Source organism: Nannobrachium achirus (genome assembly GCF_963921795.1).
Source record: "Nannobrachium achirus genome assembly, chromosome: 1".
Classification (NCBI taxonomy): domain Eukaryota; kingdom Metazoa; phylum Chordata; class Actinopteri; order Myctophiformes; family Myctophidae; genus Nannobrachium; species Nannobrachium achirus.
In genome coordinates this window covers 26,300,328-26,320,047 of record NC_137810.1, presented here as the reverse complement: position 1 = coordinate 26,320,047, position 19,720 = coordinate 26,300,328, and the positions used below count along the sequence as shown (strand labels likewise).

At 42.1% G+C, this 19,720-nt stretch overlaps 1 protein-coding gene across 2 annotated transcripts in view; it reads right to left on the bottom strand.

Moving 5' to 3' along the window:
• ap1m3 (adaptor related protein complex 1 subunit mu 3) overlaps positions 1-19,720 on the bottom strand; it is a 57,697-nt gene that overhangs the window by 11,946 nt on the left and 26,031 nt on the right. For both annotated transcript variants that reach the window (XM_080723217.1, XM_080723218.1), the window contains exons 5-7: positions 16,272-16,419; positions 10,913-11,039; positions 1,315-1,457 (exon numbers count right to left, since the gene is read on the bottom strand). In XM_080723217.1, coding sequence (XP_080579343.1) covers positions 1,315-1,457; positions 10,913-11,039; positions 16,272-16,419 — 418 coding nt within the window. The remainder of the gene's footprint in view (positions 1-1,314; positions 1,458-10,912; positions 11,040-16,271; positions 16,420-19,720) is intronic.

The following is a 19,720-nucleotide window of genomic DNA, read 5'->3' as shown; positions in this document are numbered from 1 at the left end:
AGATCGGCTATTTTAATTACTTTTGCACAACCAGGCATCAAAGTATAAAATAGGGCATTAATTCATGAAGTGAAAATATGGAGATACAGTACAAGGTTTCTGCTAGACAGCGATGACAGAATGACACAGGCAGAGAGAGAGAGAGAGAGAGAGAGAGACAGAGAGAGAGAGAGAGAGAGAGAGAGAGAGAGAGAGAGAGAGAGAGAGACATTTATAACATAGGATGTGCTACATTATTCATCTGCCGTGTCATGTTTATGTTGTGTAATTTACAGCTACAGCTATGAGAGTGTTTGTAAAACACCTAATGATGGGGGGCACAGGGGTTATGTGAACATCAGTCTTAGTGATGCTACAGTATATGTCATGGGACTTGTATCCTAGTATGGCTGCATGTCACCTGCATGTGTGGAGAAGATGTGTTTAGTACATAAATACAGTACATGCAAAATTGCATTGCTGATGTTTAGCCAATCCAAGATTGAGCTGTTCTCGATATGTGTCTGCGAAAGCAATGGTGAGACAGCCTTTATGTTTGTTAAACTTGATTATTGATTTTTTTATACAATGTTTTTTTTTTTTTTCTTCATTATATATTTTGTACCCCGTTTTTCACCCAGTGCTAATTGCCTAAGCTGTAATCCTGGGCGCTGCTCTCCCTCTGCCAAGCTGGGGAGAGCCCCAAGGAGTGATCGGGCCGCTTCTTATCACCTGACAGGAGTTTCCCCAGTAAGACGTAGCGCATGGAAGGAACCCGTTATTCCAACCAGTTCTTTTCCCGTCCATCAGGTGCCCCCAACCCGGCTGACCAGGGGGAGGCAGTATGTTTTTGTCAGGGTACCTACCCTAAGGGACACGAGGAGAACATGCAAACTCCACAAAGAAAGGCCCTTTCGTCAACCCCACCAAGGGTATAGGCACTGATGACGCAGAGGTGAGAACACAACCGCAGCGCGAGTGTGTTTGTGTTGGATGAATCTACCTTGTGGGGATTTTTTTTTGATGAGTTACTTGTGACATAGATTTGTAGTTTGCATTTCCAAAACGCACCACACAAGTTACAATTACTGTTAAGATTAGGTGTGGTTTATAATTAGTGGAGTGCTGTTGTTGCACGATCTGCTATTTCCAGTGCACGACACCAGCACATAAAGTATAAATCTGATTAGGGTTAGATGGGCGAACAGGTTATGGCATTTTTTATGACAAATTGCTTTTGACATCCCCACAACGTTAGTAAGACGTGTCTGTGTGTGTGTGTGTGTGTGTGTGTGTGTGTGTGTGTGTGTGTGTGTGTGTGTATAGACGACTGACTGTAGTGTTGAGGCGGTAGGACATGAGTTCGCTCTCTCCGTCGGGGGGGATGAAGGAGATGGTGCGGTCATTTTCAAAGCGAGACAGACGCACGCATTGGTGGAACTTGACGTCCTCCAGCTCCACCGCTTTACTCTTCTCTCCTGACAAACACACACACACACACACACATCAGCGGGGGGAGGGTTGACTGCGACATGGACCAAAGTACACTTTACACGCAGGGACGATTGGCAATGTCTGACATACACACGCATACAATTTACAATTTAGGCATTTAGCAGACGCTCTTGATCCAGAGTGACTTACAATAAGCAAGGTAATACATCAATACACTAAGCAAGGTAATAAACCAATACAATAAGCAAGGTAATACATCAATACATCAACAACAGTACATCAAATGCATAGAATAAAAAACCTAAGAAAAACACTGCTATGTAGCTTTCATGTATGGTCATTGGGGGGTAGGTGAGCTACAGTAAGCGGTACTAGGTGGAGTCTGAATAGTCTTCAGGCCACGGCGGAAGCTATGGAGCGAGTCTGTTGTTCTTAGTGCAACAGGGAGTCTATTTCACAGTTTGGGGGCCAAGAGGGCAAATTGTGTAGGACGAGTGGATTTTTGTCCTGGGATTTTTAGCATACAAATTCCAGAATGTTTGTTGGATCAAATAATGACACTATGAAACACTTTTCTATCCATAATATTACATCTTGAAAGGCATGATAGAAAGCCTGAGATAGAGCTTCATTTGCTATTATTGATATATATTTACAACAACTGCCAGGGAAGTCATTCTAAACCCCACTCCACCACACTACATAGCAATGAAACAATGGAAAATTATTTCTTAAAGTTGACATTTAAAAAGTCGTAGGAAATGACATTCTAGGTGAACTTAAATCAAATAATTATAATGATAATTTACAGCTACTGTATTAAGTTACAACCAAAGAAGTTGTCAGTCCTTTATTCATCCTCCATCTGTTTTATATATATATATATATAATATATTATGTATAGATAGATATAGATATATATAGAGATATAGTACTGTATCTATTGTCTCTTTCAGTGGGAAGACATTTCTTGATTGTTCCTAACAAACAGTGCAGCTGGTGCAGACAACAATGGCAGTGTGACCTCTAGCTATGTCTCCAGTGTGCTGGGGAAAGTTGTGTCCCATGGTAAATGGATGCTGCTGAGAGTTGGAAAGCCACTGTAATGACTGCACGCCTTCAGCTAAATTCTCAGCCAGCCGTCAGCTAAACCCTGCATCACCTACTCAGAATGCAACCCCAGACCAACTCCTCTACTCCCTCCTGGGATGGGATGTGGAGGAGAGGGAGGGAGGGAGGGAGAGAGAGACAGAGGGGCAGAAAGACAGACAGGGTGCGTGCATGCGTGCGTGTGTGCGTGCATGTGTGTTAATGTGTTTTTGTTGGCTTGTGCTTGACATTTCCACACATAAGTGTGGTCAGGTCTGGCGAGATCAGACAACTACTGACCTAGCACTGTAGCAGGGAAGCCCTTTAACGCAGCCTGGTACACACAGCACACACACACACACACACACACAATCAAGGAATGGCAAAGGAGAAAGGTCACATGGACAAACACCGTCTCTTGACTCTGGAGTAATGGAGGGAGAGACAAAGCAACACGGTGGAGCAGTGCTTAGCACTGTTGCCTCATAACCCAGGCAGTGATGCTTTTCAGTGTTTGCTTTAAATGTCCGCTCTGTGTTTCCATGCTTTTCTTCCCTCACAATTACATGCATGCTAGTACTAGGTACATGTTCCTGCCATTGCCCTTGACCAGTGGTGGAAAAAGTATGTTTCATTTAAGTAAAAGTATCAATACTGCAATGTAGAAGTACTGTTACAAGTAAACATCCGGAATTTAACATTTACTTGAGTAAAAGTACAAAAGTATTGGTTTCAAAATGTAGTTGAAGTACATTAAGTATAAGCTTGTAAATCATCCATTTCCAAATGGCTGAAATGTATATACATATATAAATATATGGTGGAAGTTGTTCATGTATGTAAGAGTTATTCCCAATGGTCCACGCTGCCAGCGACGAGTTGGACGAGTCCCTTATTTTTTATGCTGATGATGCTGTTCGCCAGCTTTGGGTCACCGGAACAAAAACAGTGTTTGAGTTTTTTGTGAAGGAAAAAGCCACATAGTGCTAGTCTATGGGACGAGTGGTGGAAAGTGACGCTGGATGATGCTGTTCGGGTAACTGGAAGATCACCTGACACGCCGATAACGTAATCGGAAAACAAAAAAAGCTTTTTTTTTGGAGAAAAAAAAGAAAAAGCCTCATAATCTATGCTCTATGGGACGAGTGGTGGAAAGCGAGGTGAGTGGATTGTTAAAAGTGGACAGGGATTATTTTCAACTCCATCTTTTGAGTAAAATCAGAGCGACGCTGAATATTCTATGATTTTTCAAAGGTTAGTGAAAATCTCTGAATGCATGTCAGGTAACGACATAATGTTGGCGGCCAATGAGTTAAATAAATATACTTAGTTACTTTCCACCACTGCCCTTGACCAAGGTACTGGCATTCCAACTGGAGTTGGTCCCTAGGCACGGCACTGTGGCTGCTCACTGCTCACAAGTAGTTAGGATGGTCAAATGCAGAGGACAAACGTCACCAAGGGGATAATAAAGTATACCTTAAAAAGGGCTGTGTCGTGTGTGTACTGTATATAGTGTGTTTATGTGTGCATAAGTATAATGTGTGTGCGTGTACCTATAATAGAGTGAGGAATGGAGCGCAGTGTACCTGTGACAAATAGTTAATATAGTGTTGATGATTTGCAAATGGTGACAAACTTTTATGATGTTTTATATCCACTTGATTACAATGTCTCAGTGACTTTACAATGTGCTACAATAAGAAAATCAGCTCTATATAACACATCAGGGACATAACAACATGAACCCTAGCAGCTATTCTGGGAACAAACAGAAATAGCAGATCTACAAGCCGACACATTGTCAGCTTAACTCATACAGTGCCGCCGGCCACAAGGGGCGCTAGAGTGCCAGAAATTTCTCCATAGACCTTCGCTCTAGCTTCCGTCGACACTGTCCCAAGTGCCTTGGGATTTCACTCCAGCCAATGCTATGGGTGACGAGAGGAGGAAGCTAGCTGACACGTAGCCAAAATGCTAACCCATTTAGAAGCCCGATCTAAAGCTATTTCAGTCGCAAAAAACTTTTTCTTTGGGTCTGGGAACACAATCCGGAGAAAATCCTGTCTAAAGATGTGATTTATCATTGGAGTGGGCGGCGCGATGCGGCCGTTAGCGCGACTACGGCCCGTGGATGGCCGAGTCTAAGTCCCGGCCATGGATGGAAATTTAGACCGGGGCTTCGTTGAGGCCTCCGATTAAATAATTCATTTTATTAAATATCCCGAACTAGTTCGGGATAGGCACCCTGGAATACGTCGCGCCGCCGACAGTATATATTGAGGTTTTTTTGGGGGGCTCTAAACTTTATTTTAAACCATTTTCAATGGAATAAATCGTCGGACCATCTAGCGTCTCTCGTTGGCTAGCGCTGGACGAGCAAGGACCACCCACGTTGCTCCAAGCAGCTCGGGGTAAGTAAAATAGCAAATAAAATATTGGATTGGATTGAAATAAGCCAAACTTGTTCGGGATAGGCACTGTAAGAGTTAATGATTGTACAAAATGATTTAAACCAAAGATATTTGTTGTACATGGAAAAAAAGGGGCTCACAATTGTAGTAAAATTGTAGTATTCATTTATGAAAAAACTAAAAGTTGAAAAATGGAGATTGGTCTCTGTCTGACAACAACAAAATATGACTTCCCTCCTTCCCTGTATTTGGACAACCATGGGCACAAGCAAAGAAATTGTGCTATAAAATAAAATAAACACAACAGAAGTGGGTTGTCCCTTTTCATTAGGTCCACCTTTTTAGTCTGTTAGTCCGTTGCAGACCCATTATGTAGTGCCAATAAACATTAACATTACTGCCCTCAAACCAGAGGCCTCCCTACCTTGAGAGTTCTCTGTGCTGGAAAGTCTCTGCTTGCTTTTATAAAGCAATCGATGCATTTCTGATGCAAGTTCTCAACACGGAACACAGGGGAAGTGTTAAAGGACAACTTTAGTTTTTTACAAGGGTTCATATTTTAGATTGTAATTAGGGAAAATAAATGATGAGTGTTAAAATTATTTCATTTACTTCTTTCTATGGTTTTAGATATTCTTATTTCGGTGTTTGGGGGCATGCGTACAAGTGGCTAAATATGTCATTTTACACAGAATAAGCCTATTCCCAAGATACAACGCAACCTTTCATGGTTGGATGTGACTTATGGGGGCTAGAAGTGTCACTGTAAATAGCAATAAAGAAACTGCTGGCTTATTGTGTCTAAAAAGACATATTTAGCCACTTGTACGCATGCCCCCATGCGTACGCATGCCCCACATTTTAGCACGGTAAACGCAATAAAACAATAGAACGAAGCAAATGAGAACATTTTAACACTCACCTTTTCTTTTCTCTAATTACAATCTAAAATATGAAGTTGTCCTTTAAGCAGATCTTCACAGTTCAGGTTGAACATCAGCTATGTTGCCCTTTAAGAGGTATAACAAGTGGATGAATTCAGTATAACCAAGAACTTCATGAAACTCTATCCCTGTACCTAAATATACCCACTTGAACCCTAGCGTCCCCATTCTGGAGGGAAGCATTCAGCAAAAATAGCACATCTACAAGCTCACAATTCATCACATTGTGATGTGCTATGAGAAGAACTTTGGTGTAGAGGGGAAAAAGGACCTAGTCTAAAGATGTGGGGCACCCCAGGCAAAGACATATAATGGGATTTAAATGGACAATCCTTTCCATTCCCTGTAGTGACATTTACACACTGCGGTCAGAAGAGGGCAATGTTGGACACTTAATGTGCTCCATTCTGCTGTGTTGAAGACAAGTATCACATTTGGTGCTGCACAACTTGCTCATCATTTGCTTACTGAGATCAAACATTGCTTAAAAAAAAAAGAGAGATTAAAGGAAAGAGCCGAAAAGAATTTGTGGCAAAATATAATTGCAGAATGCAGATGTGTCCATACAAGTGTATGGTACAATTAAGCAATTAACAACCCATCCTGCTCTGTGGCATACATAAATGCTGCCAGGCAGGCCCAGTTGACCTCAATTTTGGATCAAGATGGCAAGAAAAAAGTGTCCCAAGTGACTGTGAAAGCTTCAGTCACTAAAGACTGCCCAACTGGCTAGTATTTCAGAGGTTGGTAATTGTGGTCGAAAGTGCACATTTGAGGTCTGAACTTCCCATGCCATGTGTGCGATATGTTAGGAAAAACAGAAGATCAAAGTCTTAAGGTCGTTGCACACTGCTGTGTTTTTTCGGCCGAATATAGGAGTGAATTTCAGAGCATGTAAATAAAGAAATCAACCTCACGTTATGTTAATCACGTTTGCACAATGCCGCCCGGTTCGTAGTTTCAGACCACTGGGTCCCTTGCTCTCTCTATCTCTCTCTCTCTCCTCGCCCTGAAAAACGCATTTTGCTACGAAAAAATGCAGCAGTGTGCAACCAGCTTTACTCTGGTGACTGAGAATGTTAATGCACGACAGGATAGGCACTGGTCAACAGAGATGTGGGAAAAAAGTAATGTCATACTTATTGATACTTATACATCATCGCTGACAGGTGGAAAGCTCCACCATATTTAGTTTTTTCGTAAATTAATGCCCAACTTTGTCACTACATGGTCACACAAAAGTAGTAAGTGTGCTGTACAGCGAGAGAACATTACAGGCCTGAGGCTTGACCCCTGCAGTGGGGGGGGGGGGGGGGGGGCGGCTCTGTTATGATGTGGGGGGCTGAGGCCCTCCAGTCTACAGGAAGGAACAGAGCAAGCTGTTCTTCCTGAGGAGACTCAGCTCTTTCAATGTAATCAACAGGCTGCTGCAGATGTTCTACCAGTCTGTTGCAGTCAGTGTTCTCTTCTTTTTTTTTGCCATGGTATGTTGGGGGCATAAAATCAACACAACGGATGCCAACAAACTGAACACGCTTTTGAGGAAGGCTAGCTCCGTAGCTGGAGTTAAACCAGATAATCGGTGTGTGGTTGCAGAGGGGAGGGACGAGGGAGAGTTTTTTGATTGAATACTTTATTAGTCAGAAATGTAAAAAGCAAGAGGAGAACGCTGGACACTCTCCTCTAGAACGGTGGTTCCCAAACCTTTTAGCTTGAGACCCAAAAGATAAAATAGACGTTTGCCCGGGACCCAAACTATTGAAAACAGCAGATCTACAAGCTCACAACACATGTGCGCATGGACTACTGGGATGTACACTACAACAGAGCCATGACAGAGATACAGTACCTGTTATGATAACTATTGTGAGACACCAAAATTAAGTGAATGATATTTTATGGCCTTTGCAGTCACCAGATCTCAACCCGAACTTACATCTATTGGAGATTTTGGGTCAGTGTTTAAAGACACTTTAAACTGTTTTGGCAGCTTGTTGAGTCCCTACCCCTGACCAAGACACTAATTAAACCCTCTACCAGCGGTTCTCAAACTATGGGTCCCAACCCAAAGTGCAGTCACGGGAAGGTGCCATTGGGGTCGCGCATTTGCAACCCAAAAAAATTATTAATATATTTTCATCTTTAAAAAAGTGAGGTGTTGCGGGCAGCGTGAAAAGAACAGACACTCCTCTACCTCTAACACACACACACAGCTTTGCCCCAAACAAGTAGCAGAAGAGAGGGCAGCACAAGCCATTTAAGCCAACAACAACACGCACATTCACAAGCCCTTGTAAGCTTAGCAGAGGCTTAGATTTTAACTGTTCATAAAAGATTTCCTAGGATTATGTTTAATATCAGCAGATTGGACAAATTCATGGACCAGTAGTACATTTGGTTACATCTGTACCCTCGCGGTGTTAAATTTCGATCGCGACGCGACCAGTCCGTTTCGCTTGGAGTGGGGAGATCATTCCAAACAGACAGACAACCAGAGCAGTTATGGGGAGTTGGATCACGACATTTTTGTTGCAATATTATGTTAAAGTAGGCCTACTACTAGCAACATATTCTGTCTAAATGCTTATGGAGGTTGGTAGGCTACAAATAAGTGGTCCATTTAGATCCATCTGTATTCTATAACCTTGTGGAGTTTTCAAAAGCGGGGTAGCGGGCTTTCGCCTCACAGCTAGAAGGTCCTGGGTTTGATTCCCGCCGGGGGACGCTGTGGGCGTGTTCCCTCCTCCGTGCCATCAGCGCCCACACCCTAGGTGGGGTTGGCGAAAGGGCCTTTCTGTGTGGAGTTTGCATGTTCTCCCCGTGTCTCCAAGGGTAAATACCCTCACAAAAACATGCAGAAATCCTGGTCTCTATAATGCCTCCCCCTGGCCAGCCGGGGCGCCTGATGGAGGGGAAAGGAACTGGTTGGAATAACGTGTTCCTTCCACGCGCTACGTCCAAATCGGGGAAATCCCCCGTCAGGTGAAAAGAAGCAACTTGGACTACTCATGCATAGAAGGAAGCATGAGGTCACTCCGTTGTCTCCCCAGGTGCGGCAGAGGGAGAGCGGAGCCCTGGATTACATAGGCAATTGGCACTGGGTGAAAAATGGGTTACAGAATCGTGGGATAAAAATTATAATAATAATTTCTTTTTAAAAGCGGGGTGGCAGGTTTTGATGGGGTCGCCAAAAAAACCCCTCATAATATAGGGTTGTGCTAGAAAAAGGTTTGAGAACCCCTGCTCTATACCAACTTGACCATGGTCCCCGAGGGCTCTATACTAGGTCCGCTCCTGTATTCTCTCACCCCCAAATCTCTGTGCTGAAAATACGAGGCCGTTTCTCCAAATCTGCTAAATATATTTGCTGAATGTTCGTCCCAGAATATACATGCTAAGGTTCATGTGGTTAATTTGACTGTATATGTGATCATCACTTCTTATTCATGTATTTTGCAAACAGCAGGTGGACTGCAAATGCCACAGTTCCAGGGACCCGGTCTTTCATCTACAGGCCACATAGCCTGGGGTGGGGATTAACTCACAGAGAGAGAGACAGAAAGTCAAAGAGACAAAGAGTCAGAGAGAAAGACGCAGACAGACAGACAGTGAGGAGTGGTGGGAAGAGGAAAATAAATAGGCATGGGGATATTTGCCAAATTGGGACTTTTTGTTGGGAGGATGGGGGGGGCAAGCAAGGATAGAGATGGAAGAATTGTGGAACATAATGCACCTGAGGTGTCCTGTGGGAGTGAAAGATTTAGCTATAGAGCAGGGGAGGAGTAAGGGTAGAGGACCAGGCTGAAACTGAAGGGGTGATTGCTACAGTATGAGGTGAAAATTCCCTCGACCATTTGAGCGTCATCTTCAAAGCATGATGAGTGTTTATAACATCGTCCAGCATACATTGTTGTTGTTGTTGCAGTACAATCTGGAGTATTGATTTGGGTCAATTTTTACATTCTCAGAGTTAAACAAAAACTCAAGAGTTATAGGACCCAATCACAGACATAACAAGAGTGTCAACACAGTACGCCGTATAAACACATTTTCTAAATAAAGTTTCACACTGCCATCAGCACACTTAGTCTTTTACGCACTGTACCTTAAATGACCCATCTCTGAATAAGTAAAGTCTTAACTCATTGAGTGCCAGCGCCCTCTAGGGGCCAAAGAATGCCAGCGCATCTCTCATAAGCGAGCGCTTTAGCTTCCAGGACTTCACCTTCCAGGACCTGACGTGCTCACGTTCATGCACGGCATGGAAATGTCCCGGATGAAGATGCTAACAGAATGGCTATTCCCATTTTGTCATCTAAAAGATCATTTTTGGGCGATTTCGCCGTAAATAAACCTCGCGCCGCTTCCCTATGACACAATCCAGAGATATAAGCCTTTAAAGATGTGGTCTTTCATTGGATTAGGCGGAGATTGGCGATTGCGTTCGCAAATAACGTCCGGCCGGGACGTTGCTAGCTTTCGGCTAGTAGCTACAAAAATCAGGCCAGGCTTCAGAAGGCCTCTTATCATTTTTATTCATTTCATTAAATATCCCGGACTAGTTCGGGATAGGCACCCTGGAATACGTCGCGCCGCCTACAATGAACATTGGGTGAACATTGGGGGGGTCTAAACTTTATTTTAAACCATTTTCAATGGAATATATCGTCGGACAGAGTAGAATGGCTTGCTGGCTAGCGGCTAGCGAGCAAGTAAAATAGCAAATAAAAAATTGTTTTTGATCCCGAATATCCCGAACTAGTCCGGGATAGGCACTGTATGAGTTAATACACATAGGCTTGCTGTCTGTGTGTCAAGAGCTCTTGAGGTGATGTACAGTAGCTGGAGAACTTAGAGAGACATATACCCAGAGGATCCTTTTAATGATGATGGAACAAATTGGTAATTACATTATTAATGTTTACTTTTCCCTACTGGCCAATCATCACTGAAGGCAATACTCTTCATCCCCATCCCCAGTTACTCATGTTATCAGCACAGTATAATAGACTTCACTAGAATGATACTCACTGCCAGTGATCTCAAACAGTACTTTGTCATTGAGGCCCAGCCGGAGTTCTGGCATTCCTGACAGGACCACTTTGAGCTTGATGGTGCCCACAATCTCACTGCTTAGGACACTGCCGCTGGCATTTACCTACAGATGAACAATGGGAACAAAAGGGCACATCTGTGGACAAGAATACTAAATCCTTAGCAATAGCATGTTAGCCCATTTAAGATGTTTTGAATTGGTAATATATAGTACAGTAATAGTACAGTCAATACAAATACTATACTGTACAAACTAGGGATGTCCGATATTGCCCTTTTTTTTACCGATAACCGATATACCGTCGATATTGTCCAACTCTTAATTTACGATACCGACATATGCTGGCTTTTTCACCAAAAGTCAACAAATTGTCAGGTAACATCACATATCTTATAAAATAAAATAGCTATAGTATTAATATAATATCTAATAAATATAATATAATACAGTGTTGCTGTTTTCATTGAAGTGAGTCCCAGGACTCTGGTGGTCATTTGAGTCCCACTAATCTTAGATTAGATGTAGGCCTATTTCACAGTGGAGAAGCATAATTGCCTTGCTCTAATTTGAGTTTGACTAATTTCTATCGAAAAGCCCTTGAATATGATGGAATATGATTAAGGATAAAGGCCCATTCCCACTGGGCCAGATAACAGATATCTGGAGATATTTCTCCAGATATTTTTCCATGCAAAGTGGATGGTAGATAGATACAGATAAAAAAAATATTTGCCACAGATAAAAGTATCTGTGGCAAATATCTGTGGTTTTATCTGTATCTACCATCCACTTTGCATGGAAAAATATCTGGAGAAATATCTCCAGATATCTGTTATCTGGCCCAGTGGGAATGGGCCTTTACTGTGATTATGGTAAGCTTACATTTCATATATATCAACTCCTGTGAAAAAAACAACGACAATACTGATATTTTCAGATTTTTATGCCAATATCCGGAGGCCGATATATCGGACATCCCTAGTACAAACGTTTTACACAACTTAAAAGCACTGCTGTCTTGGCTATGAATACAACACTTCAACTGTTAAGACGATTGACAAGAGACTTATTCTGAAGGCTTCATATGTCAGCATACACTGCTCATCAACAAAAGAGTAAAAAGACTAGAGTCTAAAGGTTGACAGGAACACACAAGGACAGAGGGTGTAAAATACAGACAGAGTCCCTGGCTAATAAAATCATAGACAAGGACAGAGATACAAACGGACAGGCAGTGGGATTGACAGACTCACAGACAAGACAGGTCGATCTGCAGTCATCAAACTAACAGACAGAGCATTAATACAAATAATAACACTCTGCCAACGGCAAAAAAACAAAACAAATGGGTTCCCAGATTGTACAAATACATATAAGCAGACAGATAACCAAGTTAATATCAGGAATTGCTACTAACAGGTTCACAGTATGGGAGGTTGGTAAACATCAGATTGGTTGTGGTCTTTTTCATACATGGGTAGGAAAGACCGGTGAAGTCTTGATTAAAAACTCCCCAGTCAGAGATAAGGAAATGTCTACGGCAGCAACCTCGCTGGCTGTGGCATAGAACTGTCAGGTTTTCAGTTTCCCTTTCATCCAGGGGCCTGGTGAGCCTGCCTCTAGGGTCAGCCTTATTACCATTTTAATGGTCTTCAGATTCATGAACTCTCTCCTGTTATGTTATACTCATGGCCTAAAGTGTTTCTTAACACAACACACAAAGTATCAGAGATGAGTTGTATTGTGGCATCAGAGATGAGAGTTGTATAATTTTGCATGACTTCTTTCTCACCAGATGAAAATGAGACGTGTGCCAAAAGTGTTAAACTTTCCAACATCTGGAAATGTTGTACATTTCGTTTTCAGGGTGTTTCTTTGCAGCAGCAGCAGCACTCAGCAGTGCCTTAACCTCAGAGAGAAACAGGATGTCGCCTCACAGGATGGAAATATTTCTGTTCAGCCAATAATATAACTCCTGGCCTACAAAACACAAAACCTGATATGTATGGTGACACTAACTGCATGGTGACACTAATGGGGTGACACCAACTGCCACCTGGTTCAATGAAAAGTGTTGTTAATTAGTTACCTACAATACATGGCACTACTGATGCCAGATTATTTGTAGACCTACTATAGACAATATTTATATATGACTGTTTAGACTGATGATAGGTTCTTGGTTTACGTATGATCCTAGATTACTATTTCTATGCATTTCTCACTCTGGATTAAGGGTGTCTGCTAAATGCCTAAATTGTACTACAAAACACCTATCTAGTCTTTATTTTATTTATAGAAATTTGCATGAATCATACTACATATATTCACCTTCTCAACCAGCCTTCCAGTCCTGCACCAATGAATACAACATAATTAGAAGTGCCATGAAAAATAATATCAAAAAATAATGGGGGATTGTTTCAATATGGGAAATTGGAGACCATTTCCTCAGAGATTCAATTCAAGGAAGGAGAAAAATTGTGTCTGGAAGCTTCAAGGCAGGCTATGGACACAATAGAGTACTTGGCTCCCACTGTAGTTTCAGGAAGTATTTTTACCATTTATATTAAGCCACATTTCTTAAAAGCTGGTTCTAAGAGGTTCAAAAAAAAAGTTGAACATCTTTCCACTAAACTCATACATTTATTAATCACTGTACATGACCGAAGATATGCATTTATTAATTTATTTTACATTTTTACAGATGTTGCTAAGCATGGTTCTCTTTGTCAGCCTTCACTGTCAAACACTTAAACACATTCACACCAGGGAAAACATGTCTGCAAATTATCATAAATGCATATTGTGCTTTGCCTTTGCCCAAGGCCACCTAGATGGTAGTTGTTGAGCGAGGCAAGTGTCCCTCTTTCAATGTCAGGTAGTCTAAATTATTGAAACAATAAAACAATGACTGCCCCCAGCCACCAACACGCACAGCCACACCTACTGTACACCTAAACCATTACACAGAGTACACTAACATAACCTGAAAAGGAATTCTCAATCTTATATCGCTTGATTTGCAGGTTATGATTGCCTTCACATCTATAATTAAAGTGTCTTGGTCAACTGTATTTGCTATAGACATGTTTTCTCAGACACGCCAAATGATAAATAGAGGGTTTCATTCACAGTTTATTTACTTTCATGTAGATGAAAAGTTCCAGGTTAAAAGAGAACGCCATTGTCAATGTTGACAGAATAACTTGTGGTTTTTAGCTATGAATAGATACTATACAAGGTATTGCACAGCCTTGTCAGAATCACTCAGCACATTGTTTGGCCAGCTGCAGCCTTGTCAAGTTGGTCAACCTCACTACAGTTAATCACCACATCATTTGAGAATATACACGCTATATACACACTTAGGGCTGTCACGTTATGACATTTTACATGACGATTAATTGTCACTCAAATAATTGGCGATTAACGATTTAATTGTGTTTTTGTCATTGACAATTACATATCTGTTTGGCTTTTAGGCTTTGAAGTTGCACATGGCAGATATGACACAAAACCTAAATACACAAAGAAATTACTGACATATTTGACAACTTACTACTTAAAAAATAACATTGATAGTGGAAATAGCCGATCAACATTCACGATTATGACGATTATGACAAAATAATTGCGATAATGTCAAATAATCACGATTAGACGATTATGTAATAATTGTGACAGCCCTATACACACTGATTGGCAGAACAAACAACGGTGCACAAAAAGTGCAGCTCATTCTGAATCTTAAAGAGATATTTAACAAATCATTTTAGATGACTGCAAAGTGGATTGACGTGTGCCTCTGTTTGACACTGCAAAACAAAAAGAAAAGTAAAACCGAAAAGAAACGCTCACCCACTGTGGGCTCCAGTCGAAATGTGACAGCACTCAGGTGCAACAAAAAGTCTTTGCAACAGGAGCTCACAGTGTGCACGCATTTCTTTTTGTTTTACAGTCATAAAACACCTAGAACAGCTATTTTCGCAGAATGTTCACCCCAGAATAGGGACGCATGGGTTTATGTATTAAATAAACACCATATTCGCAAAGGTGTGACATTCATGGCCATGGATTTTTATGAGACACTTCAGTCCTGTACTGTACTGTACTGTACTGTACTGTATGTGAAAAGGGCCATGAATGAATGTACTTCTGTTGAGTCTTCTTCACATGGCAACAGTGTGGCAAGATCTATTTATTAGACTGGGTCCCGAGGTGAGATTATCTTTCTCAAAGTTGGCTTCCAGGCAAAAAAGATTAAGTGCTCTGGGTGTGGATGGTAAATCCCCTGCCCTGGAAACACAGAGCCCTCATGACCAAAGAATGAATCGTATCTCAACCTTCTCTCCTGGCTCTGCTCTGTGAATACCGAAAATATTTAATCGTTTGCCCCACAAAAAAATCCATTTATATTTCAGTATCTGCTGCAACATCAAAAAAGTAAAAACATTTTCAAATGATTCCCGTTTAATGATGACCAGCTCCATTTTGGTTTTGCATTTTGCATTAGTATCATCTATCAATTAGTATCTAGTATAGAAAAGAATAAATACGTACAGTAGTTAGTGCGGTTGACCTGATCTCACCTTTCATACAAGCAGTGTGGTGGTACTGTGATGTGTGGCATCTAGAGGAAGTGATTTGATGTGGTATCACATTGCGAAACACGCCGTGAAATGGAAAACGGAGTAAAAATAAAACATTACTTATCCTTGCCCTCAGCCTCATTACACATTTATATTTTACCAATATATACAGCATTAGCACTTTAATACATTTTTCATGGCATCCTGCAGCTGAGGCTGAGAGAAATTGAGAAATGCTTGAAAGATTATTCACCCCAATAATGTGTAAAAACAGTAAATAGCTTAGTAAATATGATCACAACAAGCTGATGTAATAGTGGCTCATACCCACAGACGATGTGTGAGGGAAGGAAGCCGTTTTCTAACATTCAAACAAAATCAAAGCGATACGAGGCAAATTCCGTTCACTACAGGGAATACATAAAATCGTAAAATCCTTGCAGGTTCAAGACGTTAACGCAAGTTCTGTCCATGGACAGCTCAAAGCCACGGCAAGATAAACCCCACAACACTAGCAGTCTGGGACATTAAGATTCCAGTGATTCCGTTTGTTTTCATCTACTGACACATATTTGATACTTTATATTAAAAGCGGCTTTGGTGACAAACATTTTAAGACACACAAAGAGTTGATCAGCAAGGGGTCCCGTCGGGAAGTTCTTCTCGCACACTCAGAGCCAAGGAACGCATTAAAAAGCCTTTTCTACACAAAGAGTTGACAAGTGAAATAAATAATCCTCACCAGTAAGTTGACTGATTCAATGACATCCATGAAGACCTCGTTCTTCCTGTACTTGATGCCCTCTGACCTCCAGGACACAGCATTAGTGACGGTGGCAGGGGGCCGAGGGGCCCCCACCTCCAGTTTGTGTCCCTGCTGGGTGATGTACCTGAGAGAGACACAGAGCGACAGAGAGGTGGAGAATGACAGAAACACAAGAGAATTAAAATGTATTCAAATAGGATTTGTTGGTCGCACACATAGCTAGCTTGTACCCCTGCTATTTGATAAATATCTACTGTACATCTAGGTGTCCAGTTTACCAGTGTTTGAAGGACTCTTTGATAATTTTACTCTCAGGGTTAACACCAAGAATGTTACTTTCTAATGTGTCACTGGGTCTTCAGAGCAAATTTAATTTAAACTCATTTGCATTTCTTCAGCTAACAAGTTAAAGTTTGATTTTAAAGTAAGGACTGCAGTACAGAGTGATATCAACCCCAGACAGATTTAAGATGTCTTAGAACACACGACTGACGTTACAAAAGGAGCTGCTCTGGCATGAATCAATTAAAAAATGAGTTTTGGAAGTATGAGCAAGTTATTCATGGCTGCAATTAGAACAAGAGGGGGTTACGAACCCAATGTGACTGCCAGAGATTAGAAAGGGGGGGGGAAAAACTGTTATCTCAAATAAAGATAGGATGAAAGCGATCACTTAGAATGGATGATTAGCATGAGTGAAGGGTGCATGGGGTGAATGTACCTGAACAATTCCACAAGATGGTGCTTTGTTTCATTCACCTACTCAGGTTTCTTTTATTATATGAGTAACTTGTTTATTCCATTAAAATAATTGGCCCATTTGTTTAATTGAAATACTTCTATCGTCTGTGTCAGTATGTGTACCTCTGTTCATGCATCACATCACGTAGGGTTAGGTTGCCTGTTATTGTGAAAGGTGAGAAGCCAGTTTGCTGTCGTCATCAAACTAGTCCAGGGGGAGAGAAGTACCTAGGTAACAACATGTGACCCAGTGTGTTTATAGACAAACAGCTTCCCCCTGCCTCTCACATTGTGTTGTGCACTGGAGCTTCAATAGAAGAACTCAGAGAATCAGGGCTTCCTCATTATTCATGTTACCATTTCCCCACAACAACATTAACGAGACATTAAGGGCGACGAAGAATCAGGGCTTTCTCTGGAAGTAGTGTGGCCGTCTGGGAACGGGAAGGTACCCGGTTCGAACCCAGGCTCCTTCTTGTTTCATGCCAAAGTGCCCTTGAGCAAGACTCGGTGCCCCACTGCTCCTTGTGTGCCACTAGGTGGCAGCCCACTGCTCCCAATAGTTAGGATAGGTCAGAATGAATTTCCCAGCAGAATACATTTTAAATACATAACATTACATTGTCCAAAGGGATATTGTTGTAAATGGACCTAGATGTGTCGCACACATGGTTACACTAGTTCGATAGGATACAATGTGGCAACTAATGTACGTTTATAAATAAAGAATCTTACACCATCTCAGGCACTCCTCAATCATAAAAAAAAAACACACATGAAGACGGTACCATATGCTCATACGGCGGTATAGTGCTGACACAGAGTATTTTCACTTTTGAAACCCCTCTCGACAGATCTCTCTCCCTGAGCTCAGTAGTTCTAACGCTAGCCTCCAGTCTTCCCATTCCTCCCCTCAAAACCCACTTTCTTCTGCAATATTACGCCTGATTCACACTAGATCTACAAGTCCACAACGCATCACACCACGACGCATTGTGGGCTTGTAAATCAGCTATTTCTGGTGCACAACACCAGTGAGCAACCAAGTTTAAATCGGGCTTTACCCACCCTTTTACACCTACTGTACCCCCAATCCTCTAATCCTTCCATCCCTCTCCCCAAATCCACTGCTCTCCTTCCCACTAATACTACCCCCTCCCCTTGCACCCCCTGGCCTCCATTCCACCCATTCCTGCCCTCAATTTCCACTCCTCTCCACTATCCCCCTTTCTCCTCCCCTCATCTTCTCCTCTCTTGCCCAGGCCCGCAGTGTCTCCCCAGAGTGATATGATAGATTGATCGAACTTTCCACACAGATCTGATGCCCCCACCACCACCACCACCGATTCCTTCATCATCAATGTGAAATGGGTACCCGGCCGTGAAGCAGTGTCTTGCCTATGCAGGATTTACAGGCTAATTTAATGCAGTGGCTTTTTTTCCCTGTGACAAATCTATTTAGCTTAAAAATCTCTTTATATAATTTAAAAATGTATCTAATAAAATCTTGAATAATGAGTACCGTTTTCTCTTCAGTAGCCTCTATGGGTTCTCATAGCCGTACGCTTGCTTTTAAGAGATCACCATGTGCTTTTATAGATTTTTAACTCCAAAATCTCCCAGCTGGCGGTAAATCCCACTCCACAGATGATGTTAACACCCGAGCCTACTGTGCCTTGGCCAGAAAAATCCTTTCGAAAATATGTATTAGGAATACTTTCAAAAAGGTAAAGTGAAAAGTTGTCTTGGCAAAGCCAGATGTAGGACAAAACTGCAGATGTCGTGTTGACAACATACGCGAGCAGCGTGAATCAAAACACCATCCCAGTTCCAACAATGGACCAAGGGTGGAGCACCTGTTTTCGGTGGAGATGACGGAGGCGCGGCATCTCAGGCGACCATGAGCCACGTGAGACACCGTCGGCGAGCGGTAGCGAGCGAGTCGCCGTGTCGAGCGTTGCGACGGTCGCATGAGCCGACTCAGCGCAGTTACCGACTGATGTGCCGTTATGGACAGAATAGTAAATCCCCCCCCCCCCCCCGACTTTCGGCACCTCCGCGCGGTCCAGGCAAACACAACGGAGCGCTCCCTACCTCCGGTTCAGCCAATCACAAGCTTCCACTGCTGGAAGTGAGATGGTGTTTTGATACACGCACGTGAGCGTCCATTAGCGAAAAAGTTCTGTAAAAGTTCTGTTCAGTTTAAGCACAGGAGGCACTTGCAGATAAAAGCACAGGCAAATGTAGCTGAACTTTTTGAACAGCTCTGCCTGTCAGCCTTTTAAAATGAACATTAAGAAATGTAAAACACCTTTTAATAATGATTTCATGAGGCTAAAATGTTATGTATTCATCTTCATAACGATTTCATTATAGCCTATAGTACAGAATATACATTAGATATATGCATCTAATGTACGTTTTTGATTGTTGATTTCATTTTATTTCCTTGGAGGGCGTATTAATTTATTTGTATTTGAATGTTGCCATTTAATGTGCAACCAATCACTAGTTGGCTATCGCTTAACTGCTTTGCCTGCACAGCTTATTTGGTGGAGGAGTCAGTGCTTTGTTTGACGTGGCGAGGACACTGCCCCACTTTCTCCCATCCCCAAGTTGCCAGAGAGGATTGCCAGGCTGCTCATACATGACCCCCCTTCCCCCTCCTGCTCTCCTTAAAGCCC